We start from the raw sequence: 17,327 nt of genomic DNA on the forward strand, positions 1-17,327 counted from the left end.
TAATGTAAAAACTAACCTGCAAAGAACTCCAAAAGAGAAACCAAAGAACCCACAGCCAGAAAAAATATAGCGTGAACCGAAAAATAACTGTGGAAATCTCCTACTTTAACTTAAAAAGAACACAAGTACTTGTGGCACCTTAGAGATGAAGTGGGTTTTAGCCCACGAAAGCTTATGCTCAAATAAATTTGTTAGTCTCTAAGGTGCCACAAGTACTCCTGTTCTTTTTGTGGATACAGACTAACATGGCTGCTACTCTGAAACCTACTATAACTTGTATCTGCAACTGCAGCTCTGACCTTTCTGCCCCAGTATGTGTCATGAGTACAGATGGTAAGAGATTTTTCATCAAAGCGGTTTTGCCTCAGAAAATGCTATTTTGAATCAATACAATTTTTTCACAAAACTCATCAATTTTGGCAAAAATTTCTGATGAGACAAAAAAAAACTTTTAATTTAGGAAAATTTCATTTCAGAAAAATTTCAAAATCTTGTTTCAAAATAAAATTTCATTTTGAAATTTATTTAAACTTGTATTTAGTCTTATTATCTTTACATTATTCCATGTCATCAGTAGTAGTACATGTCATATCATGACATTATGAAATGATGTCAGGTCATAATATACACTACTAATGGCATGTTGTGAAATGTAAAAAATAAAATACAATAATTTTCAAAATGTTTCTGAAATGAAGTTTTCCTAACCTAGCATTTTTGGAATTTCCATTTTGTTAGTAACTTGAAAATATTATGGTTTTGTTCAGATCTGGGATGAAAACAAATTTTGATATTTTGAAATTTCCCATGAAACAGAAATTCCAAGTTCAATCAGCTGTAATCATGAGCCTGTTTCCTGATGCAATCATTATAAAAGTAGAAGCCTCTCCCCATCCCACCACACAGTTCACAGCTGCTGAATTTATATTCACTGGTGAGTTTTCAAACATTTACAGCTATTAATATTGCTTATATATTCTAATTAAGTGACCTCTTCTGTAGTAGTCTAAGGAAATAGTAAAAATATGGCTTCAGTTTTCCCTTAACAGATAGCTATGCTGCTTCTAACTTCAGCTATAGTTATCAAACCCAACCTTAACCAAAAAATTGGGGGGGAAATGTTTTGGGTTGACCCAGAATGGATTTTGTTTATTTGTTTGTTTTTCTTGGCAAAATGAAAAACACAAATAAAATGAAACATTTTGTTTAACCTAAAATGAAATATGGTGTTTTTTATCCCTTTAAAAATCATTAAATCTAGCTACATTTCAAAATTTTAGAATTTCTTTTGATTTTTCAGCTGAAACTGTTTTCCAAATTCAACTATTTGCAAATATTTTGTCAACCCAAATTTGCATTTTTTGCAAACTGTTTGTCCAAAAATTATGCTCAGCTCTACATCAATCGCATAATTTATTTCTCTTTCCCCAATTGTCATTTCTTGCTTTATTCTTAGCTTATGAGCTCTTAAAGGAAGGACATTCTGTTACTTTATATCCAGACAGTTCCTAGCACTGCACTGTAGGCACTTGTTAAGGAAAAGTTAGCACATGTGACTCCATTTTGGTTTGGGGCCCACCATTGTCTAAAAGCAAGCACATCATGCACCAGGAGGAGTGTTCCTTAGATACTGCATTCTTGTGAAAATCCTCCTCCTTGTCTCCAGCCTGCCTTGACTCCCGGTATCTGTTCTTTGTCTGTCCCTAACTCCCTGTCTCCTGGCCTTTGATGTGAGGCCTCCCATCCTTATAATAAAAGTTACTGATGCATCGCTTTAGGACCATGCTGTGTAATTAACATACTAGTTTAGCACGAGGAATGCACCAAGCAGGGATAGGTGGTAGATAAGGGAAGGGTTTGTCTATTGGCTAAGGCTTCCGATGCACGAGGGCAACATGCTTTGCTAAAAGGTATATAACCTTTGTATAATCTGTATTCGGGGTCCCCTCCTGGCTAGCAGCAGGGCACCAGGATCGATCGTCATAAACTTAGTATCTTTGGGAACTCTGCAGTTGTGGACTTTGTTTATGTGCCTCAGCCTAGATTCAAACTGTGCGTGACCTATCAGGTATAATTCGTAGCATTTGTGTGCGTGTCCTACCAGGTGTAATTCATAGCATTTGTGTGTGTGTCCTACCAGGTGTAATTCGCAGCAGTTGTGTGCGTGTCCTATCAGGTATAATTCGTAACACGCTACAATAATAGAAATAACTGTTAGCTAAATTTTCATAGGTACTGAGCACCTGAGCTCTTATGTACTTCAGTGAAGTCAACAGGGATCTACAAGAATGCAACAATGTGCCCTCAGACAGTCACTTTCAGGATTGGGGTTTAATACTTTTTTTTTTGTAGATGACCAGGCTAGTCAGCATTCAGCAAACTTTAGTTCATTTGCATGCTGCCATAAATTGTTTTGTTTTTCTGGTTACATCTTTAAAATGTAGTCTAAATGATTGTGATGCAAAGCCTTATCATTTTATTTGCTAACGAGCAGTGGGATATTTAACAATTAAATTGACAAAGTACGTTGTCAACATCTTATATAACTGATGAAGGAATCATAAGAAAACACAAACTATTAAAATGTTTTTGAGTACAGAAAAATAAAGAATGTATATTCTGGGATAATTTCAAGAACAATATTAGCAAATAGTTAAATGAAAACATAGTGTAATGCAGGAAGGTGCTAATGGCTGCCATTGAGCAGGTCTTTGATCTACAAATCACAGACCTGGTTAAAGTCAGTGGGTGTGCTAGCTACCCTTTGTTCTGGCTAAATAAAGGAACAGTTGAGCCCCTTTAACTAATGACACAGCTGAAAACAATAGAAGCCACTGCCTAAGGTAATGGTCCACAGGACAAAGTCTGATGAGAAGTTCAGTTGTCTAGGATCAGGGGTTCCCTGGTTGCAGCAAAACTGTGTAAGAGACTTTCTGGATAGGAATCAGGAGTTGTTCTCCCTATCCAGCAGAGATATAGGGTGTACTGCACTGGTCCAACGTAAGACTGCTGCTTCGGGAAACGAGCCCATTAAACAGCCACCTTATTGTTAACCAATTGCAAAAAGGGAAAGGGCTTTACCAGCCACTGTAGAAATTTATCAGGAAGGCATAATTGACCCTTCAACTAGTCCTTGGGCCTTACCCATAGTTCTGGTTAAGAAAGAGATGGCAGCACTAGATTCTGTATGGACTATAGAAAACTAAATGAAGTATTCTTTATCCATTACAGTGAATGGATGATACCTTGGATGCTGTAGTAGGTTCAGTCTGGTTTTCCACACTGGATCTTAAAAGTGATACTAGTAAGTGGAAGTGGATCCAAAGCACAGGGAAAATACTGCTTTCGCACAAGGACAAGGCCTGTGACCACTTAAAATTATGGCTTTTGACTTGTGTCATGCAGCAGACACATTTGAGAGGTTTTTGGCTAAGGTATTGCATTACATATTATTATACTTAGCCAAGGGCGCCGGACCCTTCATAAACGGGGGAGGGGCATGAGGCCCAGCCCCTCTGTGACCCCACCCCAGCTCCCCCTGCCCCCTAGCCAGGCAAGAAGCCAGAGCCTGGCTGGAGTAACACACACCCAGCCTGCTGTGGGGAGCCTCAGACCCTCCACCTGCCCTGGGTGGGAGGCCCAAGAGCAGTCCCTGACCCATGTCCCCACCCATGGTAGGTGAAGGGTCCGGGGCAGCTCTCACCTCAGCCTAGCTCCGGCGGTGGCAGGGACTCAGGGGGCTGAAGAGCAGCAGCTGGGCCGAGGTAAGAGCTGCCCAGGGGGCCTGGGCCACTGTGGGGAGCCCCGGACCTTACACCTGTCCTGGGCAGCGCACCCCAGTGGGCAGGAACACAAGCCAGGGGTTGCTCTTGGACCCCTCACCCCCTGCCCAGATGGGCTGGAAGGTCTAGAGCTCCGCACAGCTGCCCAGGGTCCCCAGGCGGCTCTTACCTTGGCCTGGCTCCAGCTTTCAGCTTGGGTGGAAGAGGAGGGGAAAGGGGCTGGCGCCTGCCCTGAAATGTGGACAGGCCAAGCTCTATAACTTTCAAAAGTGGGAGGTCCATGGCCCCAACTGGCCCTCCTGTTCCAGCGCCCTGTACCTAGATCAGCAGTTCTCAAACTTTAGCAACCTGAGGACCCCCATTTTGATTAAAAAAAAATTGGGGACTCCCAACCCCCAGCCTCAGCCCTTGGCCCACCCCCTTCCCTGAGGCCATGTCCCTGCTCACTCCATTCCCCCTCCCTCCGTCGCTCCCTCTCCCCTACCCTCACTTTCACCAGGCTGGGACAGGGGGTTGGGGTGCAGGCGGGGGTGAGGGAGGCTGTGCTTACCTTGGGCAGCTCCCAAAAGTGACGGGCACATCCCTCTGGCACTGGCTCCTGGGCGGGGGGGCCAAGGGGTCTCTGCGCGCTGCCCCTGCCCACAGGCACCGCCCCTGCAGCTCCCATTGGTTGCAGTTCCCGGCCAATGGGAGCTGCGGAGTCGGCACTCAGGAGGGGGGCAGCACACGGAGACCCCCTGTCCCACCCCATCCCCCCGCAGGGCCGTAGGGACGTGGTGATCGCTTCCGGGAGTGGCATGGACCCAGGGTCTCCGCGCCTCCCCCTCCCTCCCAGTGCCTCCTTTACTCTGGGGAACAGCTGTTCCTTAGCATGAAGGAGGCGCTGGGAGGGAGGGGGAAGAGTTGATCTGCAGCGCCCGCGGACCCCAGTTTGAGAAACGCTGACCTATATAATATCGTGGTGCATGCTAAAACCTTTCAACAGGAATGGATACATTTACAAACGATCTGTGATAAGGCTAAGATTTTGTCACAGATATTTTTAGTAAAAGTCACGGACAGGTCACAGGCAATAAAGAAAAATTCACTGAAGCCTGTAACCTGTCTGTGACTTTTACTAAAAATATCCATGAGAAAATGGGAGCGCAGCCAGGCAGTTGTGGGGACCCGCTCGGAGCTCCAAGTTTCCCCTCCCACCTGTGAGCTCTAGGGTACCCCCACCAGGCAGCTGGGGTACCCTGCAGCTCCTGGCCAAGGCAGGCTGAAGTCACGGAGGTCACTGGAAGTCACGGATTCTATGATTTCCATGACCTCAGAGTAAAAATCATAGTCTTAGTGATAAGTTTAAGACTGCCAATCTAAAACAGAACCCAAAGAAATGTGATGTGTTCCAAAAAGAAGGAACCTATCTTGGACACACAATCTAAATTCCCACCACTAGCAAGAAAACTGGCTGGCTGTCCACCAGGATCTGCAGAGGGACTCTACTGCCTGCTTCTGTTCCTGCAGTTCAACCAGACGCCTCAACATGTCTTCTTGGTCCCTCATAATCCTAAGCATCTTATCCTGTGCCACATGCTTTTGCTCATTGGAAGCTTTCCTGCTCTCCATGTCCATGTCTAACTTCTCGGACAGTGAAATCCTCCATGCTCTCAGCTCTGTGTCAGCTATCCCGGAGACATTCATTAGCTTGGTGAACATGTCCTCCCGCTTTCTTTTTCTCCTCCTTCTAATCAGCGAAAGTCTGCTTTCAGGTGTTGATGACATGCCGAAGGACACATTTCCAGCTGTCAGTCATGGGAAAAAATAAAGGTGCCATTGTACATGAATAAAATGTTTCCATAGCAAGGCCATTTTCATAAAAAAAAATCCCTTATTACTCTAGGTGCAAGCCATAACATAATCAGAGTCCATAACTGTTCACTGTGCCGTTTTGCTGCTCCAGCCCTGGTGAATAAGCCCCCCCCGGGTCCTGGGTGAGCACACTTTTAATGAAGTTTACGGCAGGCTTATGTCGGGAGTAGAGGTAGCTAGTCAAACAATGGCCCTTCCCCACAGCACCACGGGAAGTTGTTTATGAACAGGGCTGGGGGGAACGTTTTCACTCCCAAATTGTGGAATCTCTCATGTGGGGCCATCCATTTTAAACTACTTGCCAACCCATGCAGAGCACAGTAAAGGCACATAAGTAGCCGCGTGGTTTGGTGATCCGGAATGTGCGGGTGTGGGGTGGGTCTACATGTCCTTTTTTTCTTTTAAGAGCACTTTTAATGAGAACTTCCCTTATTTCCCCTTGGTGACCTTATGTGATATCAGTCTCCTGAGGGTAACAGAGGCAGAAAGGAAGGAGATGCTGCAAGTGTCTGGGTATAGACACTTACGATGCTATGCTGTGTACCGCAAGAATGTCAGCAGAATTAATTCAGGAGTTGCGTGGGAAAGTGTCCTACCATGGTGGAAGAAATAAGACTGCCCTGCCCAGAAACCATCTGCAAAGGATTGCAGAGTATCTCTATGAAAGTTTCCTAGAGATAGCCATGGAGGATTCCTGGGCTATCCCAGTCCACAAAAACAGTCTTTTCCAGGGGCCACCCTCTGCATAGCTGGAGCAGCCTCTTGTAAGCAAAGAACCACAGCACCTCGCTTTTTCTGCAGTAAACATGCAATACCACCGAATGTGTGTGCCTGCTAAAGTTTAACTGGACTTTGATTGTAACTGTTTTCTCACCAGAGGTGCCTTCCCCAGCATCACGGTCGGCCACCATGATGTCCTGTGACCCACAGGGCTCCAGGGTTAAAAATATTTCCTGGCTCTCGGGGAGAATGGATCCATCGCTCACCCGTCTCCGATTCTCCTCCTCACTACCTTGCAGTTGACCCATGAAAATCGAATTAAGCACTATGTCTCTTGCAGAGGTGGATTATAGAAGTCGACATTAGAGGCAATTTAGGTCGGTGTAAAGGACCTGGTAGTGTAGACACATACATTAACAAGTCGACATGACGCGGCTTCCTTCTACCTAACTTTCTAGTGTAGACTAGGCCTAAGTATGGCCCTGAGAAGATGCAGAGAGACAGAACTCCTCAGGGCACAAAACTGACTGGAGAGGCTGACTGCTGTTGCTGCTGTTTGCTTGTACTGTGTTCAGGAAAACAGGACTGTATATATATTCTTTGTAAATAAACAGGATTTCACCAAGAATATACCTGACTTCTATCACCATTTCTGCTCTTAGAAGTAATCCTGCAAGGTCCCAAATACTGGCAACTGCTGAGGCCAAAGGAGCAACAATATCTACACACACGATAACCAAGGTTGCATATTAGTGACACCCATGTCTTTCCTGAAAAAAGTCATGGCAGTCCACTAATGAGCAATACTTTTTCCATGATTATTTTCATACAAAAGTGGCTCAATTATGTCAATTTGGTGGAATATGAGATTTTAAAATGGGATAAAACTTTGTGTGCTATGACTTTTCGTTTTCTTTTGTAACTAGAATCATGACTTTACACATTTTTGCCCTGAAAAATAACCAACCTTGGGTACACTTCACCATGAAGAAGGGGAAAACTAGGCATAATCATCTAAACTTATAGGCCTTGGCCCTGCAAACACTTAACTAGTTAGTGCTACATACCTGAGCAGTCCCATTGAATTCAATGGGACAACTATGAGAACAAAGTAAGCATGTGAATGTTTGGAAGATCAGGGCCAAAGTTAAAGAATAATCCAGTTAATGGGAACTTTATAATAGACCTGATCCTTCTCTCATTGAAGCCATTTTTTGAAATGAGAGTTTTACCATTGACTTCACTGGGAACAGAACTTAAATCTTATTTTAGGACATTAACTTTGCTATTTGAAATGGATGACTCAGAAAAGAAAAAGTATTTTTAATTTCTTATTCACATTTGACTTCTAGAAATAGAAATTTGTTCAGTCTGTGACTACTGTAATTTATACATGCATGTTTATTTTTTGGAAACTCTGATGCTGAGCACCCAGATGAAGCTCAGAAGTCCCAAAGCAACATATGTTACACATTTGTTATTTTTAACTCAGAGACTACCTTCCATTTTTTTAACAAGAGACCTGCTCTGTTTACCACAGCCCCTCACTATCTATCTCCTTTCATTAAAACAAATCCACTTTCACCAAATTTAACATCACTAAACTTAAATTACAGAATTCAGTCACATTCTCCCCCACTAACCTCCTGGGAATAATTATTTTTTTAAATTAACCCAAAATCACCGTTAAAGTTGTGTTGCAGACAAGAGCTAAGAAATCCAAAGTTAAGGACGACATATTGTTCTGAACAAAAAACAATGTTATATAAAATAACTGCTCAGTGCAACAATGTGAATTAAGGACATCATTATCCTTCACCTTAAATATACATGTTCTTTGAGGCCTTTTTTTGGGTCCATCAACTAGTGACATATAAAAAAATAAACTGAAAAATAGAAAGTCCATCACGTGGAACCATACTGACACCCCCCCACACCCCGCCCAATGGATCACTTGCAGAATTGGGACCTTTAGATCAGCACAGACCTCTTTGCCATTTGAGCTAACAGTCACTTTCAGCAATAGTAAATCATTATCCGATATGGACCAGCCATATAGGAAGATGCAACCCGTATTTTGGCAGTGGATTTCACAGATGTTTGCTGATAGCAAAGGAACAATAAGACTCAGGACTCTTGAGTTCAATTCCAGATTCTGTAGGGGAGTCTGCTATGACAGTTAACTATTCTTACCCTATTCCTCCAAGCCTGATTCCTTCTACCCCTATTCACTCCAGCCTGACCCAGTCCTCCTCTCTCACCCAGCTCCTGTTTCAGTCCCTCACAAGCTCCTCACCCCACTGCATTCAATTCAGCATACTTCCTTTCCCTCCATGCTACATGAGTGCTTGGAGTGACCCCAGACAGATATAGGAGCAATTGCAGGGACACATCATCTCTGAAGTCCTGAGCTGAGCAGGAGCATGGTCATTCACTCTGTGGGGATGCTGCAGATGCAGTCTGGTGGGCACATAGACTGTGGAGATAGAACCTGCTTAGTACAGATGGACTCTTTGGAGAATAATGCTGCCAAACTAACAAATGTTTGCTTGAGCACATGCACACTGCAATTTTCAGAGGCTTACAACTTGGCCAAATGTGGGTGGATTTCTATGAGGATGCCAAAAAGCCCATCTCTGACACCTGGGTGACCTTCCTGCCAAATTTCAAGTCCCTATTCTAAAGCATAAAGATTCTAGAGTGTCTCAAAGAAATGGTTGTAATAATTTTAACATGGGCAAAGCAACATATTTTTGTTCTCAGAAATGTATGAACTGATTTTGTTGAATTGTTCTAAAAAACTTCCTGGGTCAGATACCTGGCATAGGAAATTTCAGCTCAATAGTTAAAGTTTAGGAGTATGTATGCAACTGAAAGTAGGGTCTTGTAATGGGAAGTGTTAGGCAACCTTAACTATAGGAGTCACTAGCAGAGCTGCCTATAATAATTCAGATTTATACAGTACCTCACATTAATCTACAATTTATAAACTATGTTTTCTAATAGATATTAGAAAGTCATTGCTCTGGAGCTTTCCTTCTTATACATTTTTTGTTATAAACTATATCAAACATATAAAGAGAGCTAACAATTAGATTTTCTGACCATAGTAGAACAGATTCTGCTACTCATACTCATAACGTGTGGAGCTTTTCACAGAGAAAAATTCTAGTTCAGGTAAGGATGGAAGAATATGGCCCAATATAAACAAACTAACACTGTTGTAATACGAGCTATCTTATATTGGGGGGAAAAATCACACACAACTTGGCTTAATGGAAATATTTTTTAAAATCACATGAGCAGTTAAGTGATTAACTACAACAAGAATAAACCAATGGCAATAAACTAAGATACAGTAATAAGTACACACATACCTTGCCCTTGAGGAATTCCATAAAATTCATCAGCTATCCTTGCTGCCTCTTTACGGTTCCCTTTTACAATGTAGAAGTGACTGAGGATGGCAAGGCTGATTTTCACAAAAAGTTTAAAACAAAAAAGTGAAAGTATAGTAAAGTAGACATTGGATAGTTGCTGGGCAAAAGGGCGACTTTCCTCTATGACAGTCATTGCTGCACCAGAGTGTTTGTCAGTGTTTCGGTACAATTCTCAAATGTGTTGATAAGATCATGTGGCTCCAGTCAGGCACTCCTCAGTGCCAGGAACAGCTGGTCCTGAGGAAAGAAAATATCAGCTGGTCATGATGCTTGCTGCTCAAAATATGAGGATTATTTATACTGTACATAGTATTAAGTTCACTACAGCTCGTGCTGACCTGATGGTATTCAACTGGAGCGGAATATCCACAGAGTTTCTGACATTGACAGTTTCCAAGATTCTTCCATTTAAAAGGTCTATTTCATTCCAGATTTTGCATTTTTATTTGTCTAGTTTTTTCTATTTTTACTTAAAAACCACTGTCAAAAGCATTATTTTAAGACTCATTTGTTACTCAGTGTTGCCAACAAAAGCTCTTTGTAACCTTGAATATGAAATCAATTTTCCTCCAGAAATGTTCTCTCTGTTCCTCATGTACATTTATTTGTTACTGTTAGGTTTCTAGGATATAGGACTGCTGCCATAAGTTTTTCTAATATCCTATCAGTAAAGCATTTTTTCTGAAATATATGGGCTTTGCAAACAGATAAGAAAATGAAAAGTAGAATAAATTTGGGCCATACCAGTTTAGTGTCTCTTTAATTCAGGAATGTCAGGAATAGTGACATGCTGCTCCAAAGTACCTGCTATGCATCTAGTATGTATGGTTTACATAATTTAACTGAAATAATAAACAGCTGACAGGAGAAACAAATTCTATATTGCTTTTACGGTTAGATCTGTTGCACAGAATATTTAAAAATTCACAGGAAAAAAACCCAGCAAATATACTATAGGGAATGATCCTGCACTGGCAAAGAGAGAAACTAGATGAGCTAATAAGTCTTTTCTATCTCTGATGTCTATGATACACATTTTTATTATGCTGTGCCATGTTATTTTATATCTGTGACGTGGCAGACTTACATCTTGACCTATTTTGAACACATTCCTTACATTCTTCAAAGATAACTGATTTGCTCATATAGTGTAAACCCATTACTCACACTGATCAGCAGTTCCATTACTGTGAGTAACTGCTCATGAGGAAGCAATGACTTCACAATGTGAGACAAACTGAAGATCAGCAGGATAGCTCAAGATTCTTCTATAAGAGAAACAATGCGAAAATAACATATGAGGATAGAACAGCTGAGGATCTCACCCTACTTTCTCTTTGTAAATTTTTGAATAAAAAAATGAATTAATATCTTTAAATGTGGTATGAAATTATCAACCCAAATATATACTGTAACTTCCTACTCTTTCAGAAATTTTAACAGAGGCCTTTTGTTAAATATATCAGGTCAGGTTACTCCTTTAATTTGCTCTAATTTGATGCACATAATACGGAGAGACTAATACCACTGACTGGAATCTGTCACACTGTAGTACGTGTGAACTTCCCCATATGATCTGCCAAGCTATATTAATCTTAAAACTGAAACACCTTTCTATTCCATTCCTGGCTCTTTTGCACAACAATTAAAAATCATACAGAATTCTATATGAATTTTAGAATGGTTGCAAATGTGGAGGAGAGACTAATGGCGTGATCCAAAGCCCACTCAATTCAATGTAAAGATGCCCACTGACTTCAGTGACCTTTGGATCAGGCCCTTAGGCAGAACCACCAAACACATTTTCAGATGAAACTCAAAATAGAATGTCAATGCATATTTCCAGAGGAAAAATGGCAAAATAATGTATCTACCATACCACCTAGCTCCCGGACTAAGTTGTTAAAGTGAAAAGTGCAATGGCTTCTGAAAAAGAGTTGCCAACTTTCTAATGGCAGAAAACCAAATGCATTTGCCCAGCCCCTTCCCCAAGGCCCTGCCCATGTCCTGCTCCTTCTCGGAGGCCCCGCCCATGCTCACTCCATCCCCCCCCCACCATTGCTTGCTCTCCCCCACCCTCGCTCACTTGCTCATTTTCACTGGGGCTGGGGCAGGGTGTTGGGGTGTGGGAGGAAGTGAGGGCTCCATTTTGGGGTGCGGGCTCTGGGGTGGGGTCAGGGATGAGGAGTTTGAGGTGCAGGAGGGGGCTGTGGGTTGTGGCCGAGGGGTTCAGAGCCTGGGAGGGGGCTCCAGGCTGGGGCAGGGGTTTGGGGCTTGGAAGGGGGCAAGGGCTTCAGCTGGGGGTGTGGGCTCAGTTGTGGGGCCTGGGATGAGGGGAGTGGGGTGCAGGAGGGGGCTCCAGGTTGAGGCAGGGGGTTGGGGAATGGAAGGGATATGTGCTCTGGGCTGGGGTCCGGGCTCTCGGATGGGGCCAGAAATTATGGGTTCAGGGTATGTGAGAGGGGCTCCAGGCTGGGGCCAAGGGATTCAGACTGCGGGAGGGGGCTCAGGCCTGGGGCAGGGGATTAGGGTGTGGGAGGAGGTTCTGAGCTGGGGAAAGGGGTTGGGGCATGGGAGCGGGTGTGGGGTGCAGACTCCGGGAGGGAGTTTGGGTGCGGCAGGGGGCTCAGGGCTGAGGCAGGAGGTTGGGACAAGGGAGGGTGCAGGCTCCATGCATCACAGACCTCAGGCAGCTCCTGGGAAGTGGCAACATGACTCTCCGGCTCCTAGGCGGAGGCATGGCCAGGAGGTTCCGTGTGCTGCCCCCAGGTGCCACCGCCCATAGCTCCCATTGGCCACAGTTTAAGCACCACAGTTCCCAGCCAATGGGATCTATGGAGCCAGCGCTCTGGGTGGGGGCAGCACATGGAGCCCCAGTGGCTGCCCCCAAGCCAGAGGGACATGCCGGCCACTTCCCGGGAGCTGTGCAGAGCCAGGCAGGGATCCTGCTAGCTGTGCTGTGCCGCTAACCAGACTTTTAATGGCCCGGTCAGCGGTTCTGACCAGAGCTGCCAGGGTCCCTTTTTGACCGGGTTTTCTGGTTGAAAACCAGACACCTGGCAACCCTGTTCTGAAATCTAATGTGTGAAGAAACCTCTGTGGGAAGTGGGGCGGGAGGAGAATGTCTGTTTGAGAATAAATGTCAAGCCCTTTCTCTGCTTGGGCTTTTAATTTTATCTTAAAGAGAGCAAAGTTTTATGTTTTTTTCTGAAGAAATTTGAATGTATGCAAAATCACAGGAATAATTAGAGAAAGCAATGTACAAATAATGCATTTTATATAGAAAATTATACTCTGAAAATATACTTCAGTTTCTTCTTAAAGTTTGTTCATAAATATTTCAGCAACCAGCTAGCATAAATATTGCTTTCCTAATAGTATAGTGAGAAGTGTCAGTGAGTATTTGGGAAACTGCCAGATGAAAATCCCTCTTTATATTTGGCATATTGTTATCTGACACTGAATTAAAGTGACATGTTTTCCATAGGGATAAATGTGCACTATGTTCCTAACCACAGCTGCCAATTTCCGCTTCAATCATTAAGAAACAGAAATTATATTTTCCTTAATCATACATCCAGTGTTTGATGTTTCATACTCTCTTCCTCACCTTTTCATGGTGTTATAAAGAATGTATTCAATCAGATAATCAGTACTTATCAGTAAGGCTGCGAGTCTATCATGGAAGTCATGGATTCCGTGACCTCCATGACTTCTGCAGTGGCTGGTGCTGGCTCAGCAGCAGCTTGGATGAGTGGGAGGGGGCTCAGGGCTAGGGGCAAGAGGTTGGGGGGCACTTAACTTGGGGTGGGGGGCTCCCCAGCGCCCACTGGCATGGCCCCCCTGCAGCTCCTAGGCGGTGGAGGGGCCGGGGCGGTCTCCGTGCCGCATGCTGCCTGCATCTGCAGGCCCCGCCCCCACAGCTCCCATTGGCTGTGGTTACTATTTAATGGGAGCTGCGGCAGCCGGCACTTGTGGCGGGAGCAGCAGAGCCCCAGCCCTGACCCCTGCCTCCGCTGCCTAGGAGCTGTAGGGATGCAAAGCCAGGTAGGAAGCCCCGCCAACCCCGTCAAACACCCCCTCTCCCTCAGCACCAGTGAGGGTCCTGGGTCACCTCCCCCAGCACCCGCGGCACCCCCAGACCCTCCCCCCACCCCACCCCCTGAGCACCTGCAGTCCCCCGCCCAAGTTTTAGTCAGGGAAGGTATTTTTGGTAAAAGTCATGGACAGGTCACGGGCCCATGAATTTTTGTTTACAGCTGTGACCTGTCCATGACTTTTACTAAAAATACCCATGACTAAAACGTAGCCTTACTTATCAGTACTTAAACAGTTCAATGGTCTGAAGCACTTCTGTTTTTCCAATTCTCCATTCAGAACAACGAAGAAGCACAATTTGCTGATGAAGAGGATTGTTTTCCTCCTGGTGGAGCTTTTTAGTTTACACTATACAGTTGCACCGCAGGTGTACTCTCTATCATCCCAGCTTCTCCCTAATTTCAAGCTCTACAAAAAACCAGAGTATTCTGTTAATAAGCAAAAATCCAACCACAATAGCTATTAACTATAGATGGAGCTAGTAGTGACATCTATAGTTAAAGTTGCCTAACATTTTCCATTATAACGCCCTGTTTACAGGTGTTTGTAACTTTTCCAAATTTAAACTGTTGGCTTGGAATTTTCCATGCTGGAATTTTCCATGCTGCCTCAGACTGAATTTTCTGTGAAAGTCTCAGCAAAAGCAGCTTAGCTCATTGCAAGAATTACAGTTGTTTCAGTGAGAAACTCTACCACCTCCTTGCTTTAGAGCAGGGACTTGAAATTTGGCAGAAGATTGCCCTAGTGTCAGAGATGTCCCTTTTGTTCTCTCCATATATATTATGTAAAAATCCAGCCCAATTTATGCTCCTCAGAGTTGCAGTTCACACATGCTCAGTAGAGGTTTGTTATAGGCTGACAGCATTACTTGCTGAAAATTTTGTCTGCACTGAACATGTTCCACCCACCCCACCGCCCAGCTTCTACATACTTGCTGAACTAAACATGCTCCAACGGCATAGAACACCTGAACTTGCTCCAACCCAGAGCTACTGGGGCTAAGAAGAACTTTCCCTGCAATTGCATCTCTTGGCTACCAGGGTCTGCTGTGGCAGTCAGTACCAGAACTGAGAGGATGGAGACAGACTCTCTTGTGCTTTCAGTGCTCCCTCTCTTGGTCCTCTGGCTGTATGGTGGAAGGGATAACAGTCAGACTTGAAAAAAGAGGAGGAGATAGGAGCAGAGAGTGACAGATACTTGGAGGATAGGTGTAGAGAGGGACAGAGACTGGGACAGGAATCAGAGGTTTGGGAGCAACAGCATAGGGAGACAAGAACAGGAACTGCAGAGGAGGAAATGACCAGGAGCTGGGGGAGAGAGATAGGAACAGGGCAGGGATAGGCTCAGGGCAGGAGTGGAAGGATATGTGACCACTAGAGCACCTCCTCTACAGAACTTGGAAGTGAACTAAGGTGATCAGATAGCAAGTGTGAAAAATCGGGATGGGGGTAGGGGGTAATAGGTACCTATATAAGACAAAGCCTCAAATATCAGGACTGTCCCTAAAAAATCAGGACATCTGGTCACCCTAAACTGAACCAGGATTCATTAATCTCAACATTCCTTTTCTGTCTAGCAAATAGCTGTGAATCACTGAGATACCCACTACCAAAATATGTCTCATCTCCCTCTAGTCCACATAAAGGACAACAGCCTACTGCTGCTCCCAGATACTCTGTTAGTTTCTGTGGTAGATCTATGTAGCAGATCCTACTGATGAATCATGGAAGTAAATATGATTCCATTTGACAGAATTATTTTTAGTTTACTTTTCAAAAATTTAGTCTTTTTAAATGTAATTTTCTATGTTAAAATAATATTAAGGTGCAAAGTCAAGTATTCAAAACTTAGGAAATGCTAGAATTAAGGTTGCCTTTACAACCTTAATTTGTCCCCCTTGTGCATATGTACATACAATTTAAGCTTGCATCATAATGATGTATTATATTTTCCACAGGACCTCTGCCTCATTCAGAGTACAGGATGGACTGTGCTCCAGCAATGAATCAGGGTTTTGGAGTTAATGAGAGTGTTGTGTTTCGCCTTATTTGCTGCAAAAGCTGAAAGTGTGCAGGGAGACTACATTAAGAGAAAGTATGGTCTTATAGTTAAGGCTGAATGACACCTTGGAGAATTACACTTCCCTGGTTCTACCAGAGTTTCTATGAGATGCTGAGCAAATCTCTTAAACCACATTAGCCACTAATTCTGTGTTCCTCATTTTATGAGTGCCCAACTTCTAATATATGGGGCTAGATTTGCAGAAGTGCTAAACACTCACAACATTAACTGATATCAGTGGGAACTCTGCTCTGAACATATGTGCTGTAAAATGCTAAGCACCTTGAAAACCCTAAGTGTCTCCATTTGGACATTCAAGTTTCATGAACATATGGGACAATTTTGACCTTAATCTCTCCGTCTCAGTTCCCCATCTATAAAATGGGGATAATAATATCACCTAATCTCACAGAGGTTGTTCTGGGGATAACTTTATTCATGTCTGTGAAGCACTAAGAACACCATGGAACAGTGGTCACCAACCGGTCCATCATGATTGACTGGTCGATCCTAGAGAATCTCCGGCAGTGCAGCGGGGCTGCTGCTAAGGCAGGCTCCCTGCCTGCCCCAGCCCCACACAGCTCCTGGAAGCAGCCAGTGCAGCCCCGGGGGCGGCGGGGGGGTGGGGAGGGCAGGGATCGCCCTCCACATGCTGCTCCTGCCTCCAAGCATCGCCCCCAAAGCTCCCATTGGCCGGGAACAGGGAACTACGGTCAATGGGAGCTGTGGGGGCAGTGCTTGCAGAGAGGAATGCTGTGCAGAGCCACGTACCTCCCCCACTAGGGGCCGCAGGGGCACGTTGGCCCCTTCTGGGAGTGGTGTGGAGCCAGGGTAGACAGGGAGCCTGCCTTAGCCTCGCTGCGCTGCCGACCGGGAACTGCCCAAGGTAAGTGCCGCCCGGCGGAAGCCTGCACCCCAACCCCCAGCCCTGAGCCCCCTCCCAGAGCCAGCACTCCATGCCCCCTCTTGCACCCCAAACCTCCTCCTGCACCCCAAGCCCCCATCCCAGCCCTGAGCCCCCTCCCATAACTAGCACCCATTATCCCCTCCTGCACCCTGAATCCCCTCCTTCACCCCAAGCCCCAGCCCTGACCCCTCCCAGAGCCAGCATTCAAAACACCCTCCTGCACCCCAATCCCCTGCCCCAGCCCTGACCCCCCACTCAGAGCCAGCACCATGCACCCCCTCCTGCACCCCAACACTTTGCCCCAGCCTAGAGCCCCATCCTGCACCCAAACTCCTTCCCAGAACTTGCACCTCTCATTCCCTCCTGCACCCCAACCCCTTGCCCCAGGCTCAGCCTGAAACCGCCTCCCACACTGTGAACCCCTCGGCCCCAGCCCAGAGAAACACTCAGGAGGAAATTAATGAA

The 17,327-nt window shown here is 44.8% G+C and overlaps 1 protein-coding gene and 1 long non-coding RNA gene across 2 annotated transcripts in view; one reads left to right on the forward strand and one right to left on the reverse strand.

The window, feature by feature from the left end:
* Positions 1 to 9,979, reverse strand: part of ASB5 (ankyrin repeat and SOCS box containing 5) — a 41,572-nt gene extending 31,593 nt beyond the window's left edge. Inside the window, exon 1 of the mRNA XM_048847794.2 lies at positions 9,734 to 9,979. Within this exon, the coding sequence (XP_048703751.1) occupies positions 9,734 to 9,929 (196 nt within the window). The 5' untranslated portion in view covers positions 9,930 to 9,979. The remainder of the gene's footprint in view (positions 1 to 9,733) is intronic.
* LOC125635740 (uncharacterized) overlaps positions 1 to 17,327 on the forward strand; it is an 81,858-nt gene that overhangs the window by 54,522 nt on the left and 10,009 nt on the right. The gene's annotated exons all lie outside the window — the stretch shown is intronic.

This window comes from Caretta caretta, chromosome 4 (genome assembly GCF_965140235.1).
Source record: "Caretta caretta isolate rCarCar2 chromosome 4, rCarCar1.hap1, whole genome shotgun sequence".
Taxonomy (NCBI): domain Eukaryota; kingdom Metazoa; phylum Chordata; order Testudines; family Cheloniidae; genus Caretta; species Caretta caretta.